Source organism: Chelmon rostratus, chromosome 12 (assembly GCF_017976325.1).
Source record: "Chelmon rostratus isolate fCheRos1 chromosome 12, fCheRos1.pri, whole genome shotgun sequence".
Taxonomy (NCBI): Eukaryota; Metazoa; Chordata; class Actinopteri; order Chaetodontiformes; family Chaetodontidae; genus Chelmon; species Chelmon rostratus.
The window spans coordinates 632,480-640,430 of record NC_055669.1 but is presented as its reverse complement, the minus strand read 5'-3'; the positions used below and the strand labels follow the sequence as shown (position 1 = coordinate 640,430).

The window sequence follows — 7,951 nt, the reverse complement described above, 5'->3', positions numbered from 1 at the left end:
CAAACTGGTGAGAGTTCCAACAGAACAACAGAGTTCAATGCAATGGTGCTAAGTCCTGGGGTCCATTTCACAAAGCAGGTTTACTGAAAACTCTGAGTATGTTAACCCTGAAATGAAGGAAACTCTGAGTTTTCTGTTTCACATAGGAAGGCTGGGTCAAACCAGAGAAAGAGGGGTAACTCAAGCCTGTTTCACAGACAGAGGTAAGTTAAAATCTGGGTTCATAGAGTCTGTTACCGTCGTAACAGACTCTATGAACCTAACCTGGTCCATCATCTACATACATAATCTAGTCCGTCCTTACATTTGCAACGTTACCAGCCGTAGTCATGCCCTGACATCTCAGCAGATATTGTGTGTTGCGCTGCATTTTTTTGCAAATGGGTGTTTTCTTTACAATGTCGGAGATGCAGAGCACTTGAGCAAGGCGACTCTGAGAAAAGTGTGCCTCGCCCTGAAACGGCTTTTACCAATCTTTGTCGTTTTCCCTGGACATAAACCTGTCAGAGTCATCAAGGAGGAGTTCCACAGGATTGCAGGTGAATGATGTAGAGATCCGTTAAATGAATTTTAAATTATATTTGGTTAATGACGTACTGCACCCTCAGACTGGGATTAGTAATTTTAATTTCTTTTAGGATTTCCCAGTGTGATTGGCTGCATAGATGGAACACTTATCCCCATCACAGCTCCTTCACATAATGAAGCAGACTATGTGAATCGGAAGTCCATTCACAGCATAAATGTGCAGGTACATGTAGATTGACTACTGTTTCAAAATGTTAAAGACTGCATCATAGTTAAACATCTGTCATTCTCTGCACTGTCAAGATCATATGTGATGCCGGATACATTATTTCCAATGTGGAGGCCAAGTGGCCTGGGTCTGTTCATGACTCAAGGATTTATCACGAGTCTAACCTGAGCAACAGACTGCAACGTGGTAAGCAGCCTAAAGATTTGCACAATTTGCACAATTCACTTGTCTCCCTCCTTTAATATACTCTAACTATACATTACAGGAGAGTTTGACGGCCTTCTGCTGGGTGACAGGGGTTACCCATGCCAACCCAGGCTGCTGACCCCTTACCCTGACCTTGAACCAGGCCCCCGACAGAACTTCAATCGGGCTCACTGCAGGACGAGAACCCAGGTGGAGATTACCATAGGCCTGCTGAAAGCCCGTTTCCAGTGCCTACGTCGCCTGAGGGTGACCCCTGCGAGGGCCTGTGATATTATTGTGGCTTGTGTTGGTCTTCATAATATTGCTACTATTAGAGGAGAGCAACAACCTGCCCTACAAATGGATGACCCTGATGATGACCCCTTCCACCTGCCAGCTATGCAGGATGGCAGAGCAGTCAGAGACACCATATGCTATAATCATTTCCGAGATGAAGTCACCATCATCACCACCACTACCACCACAGCAGTCAAATAAATCAATAATACACATTTCATTTGGTCTTCTTTATTTCCTACAAATACAAGAGCTTGTTTAGTTAATGTTCCAATAGTTAATATAATTAACATAGTTCACCATGCACCCACCTCTAACTTGTGCTCCAGTATTGCAGTTTCTAGGTCTGGAATTTTTATCTTGTGGTCCAGGTATTGCATGTCTTTTTCAGTTTTTTGGATTTTTTTCAGGAGATAGATTTTGTAGATTTCGTTTACTAATAACTGGGAATACATAAGGAGGACATTAAATGATACAGTTGCACACGAATTCCACAGATTGAACCTCTGGTGTTCACTGAATATTCATCTCACTGTGTCAATCTGTGCAGTGGAAGTTGAGGGACCTTCCTGCTGCTGCCCAGCCATGCCCTGTTAAAAAGGATGAGAATGTGTTCATACTTCAGTGTAGGCTAAATGTCACACTCTTTATTCCACCAGAATGTTAATAAATGTAAATGGGAAGGCGACTACCAGTAACATATGAAGATGTTACCTCTATAAGCCTTTCTGGATCCCCCTCTGTGAAGGCAGCAGGCAGAGTTTGGTTTTGGTCTTCATCCTAGATGAGTGATATGTTTCAGTATACTTAAATGGACCATTTTGCAAAATCTTTGGAGTATTGCCTACTTACAGTTACAAGGTCTGTTGTGGCTTGAGGTGGCTCCAACAGGCTGACAGTACCATCAGAATCTGTTGGGACAAATGGAGAAAAAAAAAGACATGAAAGGAAAATAAATATTTTTATGAATAGGCTTTAAATATATATATATATATATATATATATAGGCCAAGGCGTGTTACATTTTATGAAGGCACTTGTGTCTTGGGTGGTGGTCTCAGAGGATGAACTCCCTCCAGGGATTCCCTCAGCCACTGGCCTTCCTACATTCTGGCTTAGGGCCAGCTCCTCTGCCTCAGTTAGAGGATGCGGTGCTGGGCGTTTTTCGGGCATCTGCCTTCTTTCTGTTGGCTGAGTAAAAGTCTGTGTTCGTTTAAATATAGGCTTGATTATTTACATAACATGATATAGATGAGAACACTTTTTTTTTTTCATTTTTAAATTTTATTTCATTCGTTAACAAAAACCAAACATTATATGAACAAAATATACCCAATTTTACAATGAAAGGGAGCAGAAAGAAGAAAAAAACTTATATTTATGTTGGTGAAAACAGCATTATGTAGGGGATAAAACAACTGCACAAACAGCCACTTAATATTAACTTTACAATGTAAAACATTATCAAAATGAGGTAGCTACCTCCATGAGATCGTGCCGAACAATGGTTTTATATTTCATTTTAAGCTGATGCCAAGTGCGCTTCTCCCCTGCGGGATTGCACCTAAATGAAATAAATTAATAGGCAACCATTCAAGCAGTTTTGCCCTGTAATATTATTGTGATTTCAAAGGACTACATTTATACTCACGCATTGAACCGAGCAGCAATGTTCTCCCACGCCGTCTCCCTCTCCCTCTAAAAACATGTTCATATTCGCTGTATGAGTGCATAAAATGGCCAATTCCAGTGGCGTGAAGTCGGCAGTTGTGGAATCGAAAACTCAGAGTTTGCAATCTCAGAGTAGATCAACTCAGAGTTCAGGGTTACACTCAGAGTTTGTTGAACCTGCTTTGTGAAACGGACCCCTGGAGTCCAGATCTAAGTCCCAGGGAGAGCAAACAGACGAGGTCCAAACGAGCTCCACAGGAGGGGGTTTGGGTGATCCAAGATGTCCACTGACGGACAGGGTCCAGACAAGGATGAGTGGCAGGATTTCCACACAAGGTCTCACAGGGAGAGCAGACAGACAGCGCACGGAAGAGAGTAGGTGACTGAAATCACCACTCTGGCAGGCAGGCAATTTTACAAATACTGGTTAAATCTCCAGGGTTGATATACTTTGTGTCAGTCAGTCAGTGTTTTGCAAGGTCTAAACTAAAAATATTAAACGCAAATTATTTTTGGTCATCATATCAGTAACCAAAAAGGATTTGTTTGCCAATGATTTGACATTAAATCTAGATAAACAAGAAGGCAGCACAAGAGTGGCAGCTAGTTACAGCAGCTCCAACCTCTTCTCATTGTTTTGGTGTGTTTCAAGAGAAGATAAGATAAGACTGTATTAATCCCCCACCGGGAAAATTTGGGTGTTCCAGGCAGAGGGCAATAGCAGTTCGAAAATAACAAAAGAAAAGAGAAATACAAAATAATAGCTACCTATATATACATATGTACATTCTATACAAGGAATGATAAAAAAAAATACGTAAAAATATATTGCCACAAAGAACTAATAAATATTGCCAGAAAAAATATACTGCCAAAAATTGTATTGGATATTCACAGTTTGAACAGAAATTGCACATGAATTGAAATTGCATATGGTGGGTATGGTACACCATTTACACTATTACACACTAATAAATATATAAGTAGAATACCAGTATATATGCGTAGGTGGAGTGCTTAAAGAGAGTGAAAAGTAAAATTGCACAAGGTCATTTGCATTTGAATATAGACAAAAGTCTGAATATGGGCCCAGTGCTACATTCAGCAATGCTGGAGTTGAACACTGACAGCTGTTGGAATGAAGGACCTGCAGCAGCGTTCCTTCTTGCAGAGTGGATGCACTGAAGGAGCTGTGTCTTGCAGGGGGTGGGAGGGGTTGTCAGTTTGGCTAACATCCTCCTCTCGGCTACATCCTCAGTGGTGTCCAGAGGGCAGTCCAAGAGAGAACCAGCCCTCCTGACCAGTTTAAGTCTCTTTCTGTCCCTCTCAGAACTTCCACAGCACCAGCAGTCCACTGTGTAGAAGATTGCAGATGCAAGATGCAGATGTCTGTGATGTGGATTGGAGAGTTGTGAAGTGGCGTGAGGACAGAGCTACTGGTGTCAGGGATGCTCCAGAGTGGAGGGAGGAGGTGCAGACAAGTAACGCCGTCAAGTCTATTTTCAGGCCCCTCCAAACCTCTCTGGCATTGTTCCCCTGCAGGTGCTCATCCAGTTTCCTCCTGTCGCTCCCCTTGCCTCTCCTAATCTCCTTCTTCAGCTCCCTCTGCACCCTCTTCAACTCAGTTCTTTCTGAACAGACTGCACTGGGAGTACTGGGAGTATAGCATCATGTGCTTCACTGAGACGTGCCTGAACAAATTCACGCCGGACACTTATGTCGCTTTGGACAATTTTCATCTGCTGGGAGTGGACACATGAGCGACGGAGTGCGGTAAGAGGAAGGGTGGAGGCATCGCGATGCTTTTGGACAACAGATGGTGTAACCGAAGGCACATCACTGTTAAGGAGCAGCGCTGCACAAGAGACATTGAGCTGCTACCTGTTAGCATTCGGCCATATTACCTCTCGAAGGAGTTCTCGCAAGACATCTCAATAACTGTGTACACCCCCCTCTTGGCTGACGCTGCAGCAGCATGTGAGCTTCTACACACTGTGGTCTCACAGCTGCAGACATCACACCCTCAGGCCTTCCTCCTCATCTCTGGAGATTTCAATCATGCTCCCCTGTCCTCAACTCTCCCCACAACCACCCAGTATGTCAAATGCCACACCAGAGACAATAAAACAAATAGACTTCCTGTATGCAAGCATAGAGGATACGTACAGTTCTTCACACCCCCATGGCCAGAGGAGTCCAGTATGGCACTGAGTGGCTGTTTTTGATACCACTGACTGGCAAGTGTTGTGCAGTCCACACAGGGAGGACATCAACAGTTTGACATGCATCACGGACTACATTAACTTCTGTCTGGACAACACTGTGCCGACCAGGAAGGTGCGGTGTTTTCCAAACAACAAACCCTGGGTGTCCCCTGAACTGAAAACACACACAGAAGAAGAGGGTTTTTAAGTCTGGGGACAGAACTGAGTTGAAGAGGGTGCAGAGGGAGCTGAAAAGATCAAGTGAGGCAAGGACAGCTACAGGAGGAAGCTGAAGCAGGTGCTCCTGCAGGGGAACAACACCAGAGAGGTTTGGAGGGGCCTGACAACAATCTCAGGCCACAGCAGTGACAACGGCAGGGGCCCTGAATCTGGGGATCGGGAATGGGCAAATGAGCTGAACCTGTTTTTCAACAGGTTTGATTCTACCCTCCCCTACCCACCAGAGCCCAGACCAGATGGCGTTACTTCTCTGAACCCGCTCCCTCCACCCCAGTGCATCTCTGCACCCAGGAACTCCGTCCTTACACCGTTTCACCCCCCTCCACCCAACATCATAGACCACTGACCCCTCCGCCCACCTAGTCCAGAAAAGTCACAGATTAAGTTAGATAAACACAAAACAACCCGTATAACATTTCTGCTCCAGCAGAGCCCTATTCCCAATGCATCAAAGTCTTCACACAAAATTGCACAACAAATTTAAATTCAATATGACAAAAGCATATTTGAAACAAAATAAATAAATTAAGAAATACATTCAAATGATAATAAATGATAGAAAATAATACAAGATAAAAAAAAAAGCTTCACAAACAATGAAACACAATTTTAAAGTTATAAGTAAAAAAATAAATAAACTGTACATAATATGGGATCACAAGTACAAACATCGGTGGAATCCATTGTTTCTATATAGCTTAAAAATGATTGCCATACAGCATACCATTTCTAAGCATGTTCTCTTGTAGAATTGGGAATTTTCTCAATGTCACCTGATGTATACTGTAAGGTACATAGCTTAGAAATACATGGCCCTGTTGATGTATTTGGTTGTGTTTTGTGTATTTGGTTGTGTTGTGTGTATTTGGTTGTGTTGTGTGTATTTGCAGCAGGTTTTCCAAATGCTATGCATGTGTTGTGTTGATGAAGATGTGCTCTTAATTTGCTTGTGTATTGTCTATTTGCACGTTTTCTTAAACTGCAGTGTGCTGAGCTCTCTCTGCCACCATACTTAACGCACGCACATTTTACCATTTTATACTAATACAGCTTTGAAGAGCTGATATCCTTATGTGGTTAGGAAAATTAAATCCACCTGCCCCAAATGTGCATTTCTGTGTTGATGTAGATGAACCTAATTAAATGTGCTAGCATCAGGTGTATGTGTGTATGTGTGCACATTTGTACTTGTGTGTGTGTATGTGTGTACTTTTTTAATTAAGTCAGTTGACACCCCTGGGATAGTGTTATTTCAGAGGTGACAGAGACCTCCTGGACAGTGACTAAACACAGAGCCATTTCATTTACCCGCTCATGCAGCGCATATGTCTGTGTTCATTTACCTCGTGTGTGTGTGTAGCTGGTTAGTGTGTGTGTGGGTTTGCGGGGGTGGGTGATAATGGCTTCAGGTGTCACACCATATCGGTCCATCTTTTTATTAGACCCTGACTGTAACAAGTAATTAACTTCCCGCCGAGAACATGTTTGTTCCTCTGTTGATGTCATAAAGAGAGATATTAGCAAGCCACGGGTCATAATTTACTTTTCCATACCAGAGGCAAAGGAAACTAATGCGTGTGTGTGTGCATGTGAGTGTGCATGCATGTGTGTGTGTGTTTGTGTGTGTGTGTGTGTGTGTGTGTGTGTGTACCAGAGGCAAAGGAAACTAATGTGTATGTGTGTGCATACGTGTGTGCATGCGTGTGTGTGTGTGTGTGTGTGCGTGTGTGTACCAGAGGCAAAGGAAACTAATGTGTATGTGTGTGCATGCATGCGTGTGTGTGTGTGTGTGTTAGCCTTGCACTGTAAATCCATCAAATGTCTTATCTGTAAATTGTGGATGAGTAAGTTTGAAGCTACATCATGTTCATTTCATGTTTTTAACATAATTTAGGATGGGAAATGGGCTGAAACCCTGTGTGTGCATTTGTGTGTGTTTGCTTATACTTGTAGAGCTACATCTATAAGAGTTTTAGGCCTTGGGAATGAGCATTTTTAGAAAGTGAGGAAATTTTGGCCAGTCCTCGCTGGACTGTTTGAAGATTAACATGTTCTGTTAATCCTAAAACAGCCTTACAGGTTTGGTTACAATTAGGTTTAGGTTAGGGCAGGGGTGTGTCCAGACATTCTTGACTGGGGTAGCCCAAGTGGAGCATTGATTTATGTGGGGGTAGAATGAAATTCGATGTGTGTATACAGACATGTACCTCAAAATTGCATTAATTTGCCATTTACCAATTATTACCATCTACTTGTTAATGTCCAACAATCAGGGAAATTGATAAACACTGAGCCATTTTGCAGGCCTGTGTTTTCAAACATTTTGTAGGCTATTTTTAAAGTATGGCATACAATTTATTCAACAGAGATGTTCATTACATAAACCATTATTAATAATTACACCATGTCATGAAACCAAATTCTAGGATAAGGCCTATTGATTTCACTTCCCATTATCACTAAGAATGTTATGTATTTTTGTCAAGTTTCAGTCACTTCCTTGCTTAGAGTTGCTATGAGAATTTTTCTAAATCACTCCTAAGGACTCTATGCTAGACATTTTTAGACTAATTTAGGTGCTCTCTTAGTGTACTCT

The 7,951-nt window shown here is 42.4% G+C and overlaps 1 protein-coding gene across 1 annotated transcript; it reads left to right on the top strand.

Moving 5' to 3' along the window:
* Positions 1 to 253: 253 nt before the first annotated feature.
* LOC121614782 (putative nuclease HARBI1) lies at positions 254 to 4,671 on the top strand. The gene is made up of 6 exons (XM_041948851.1): positions 254 to 539; positions 639 to 751; positions 832 to 943; positions 1,023 to 1,291; positions 4,242 to 4,392; positions 4,511 to 4,671. Exons 1-6 carry the CDS (start codon positions 254 to 256, stop codon positions 4,669 to 4,671), a joined length of 1,092 nt encoding a protein of 363 aa, XP_041804785.1.
* Positions 4,672 to 7,951: the final 3,280 nt, after the last annotated feature.

Excerpts from the sequence above, each read along its gene's own strand:
- LOC121614782 (XM_041948851.1), top strand. The coding sequence starts at position 254 with ATGAACCTAACCTGGTCCATCATCTACATACATAATCTAGTCCGTCCT. Across the intron at positions 540-638 it reads GGAGTTCCACAGGATTGCAG|GATTTCCCAGTGTGATTGGC; the intron begins GTGAATGATGTA and ends AATTTCTTTTAG. Across the intron at positions 1,292-4,241 it reads CTATTAGAGGAGAGCAACAA|AACTTCCACAGCACCAGCAG; the intron begins CCTGCCCTACAA and ends TGTCCCTCTCAG.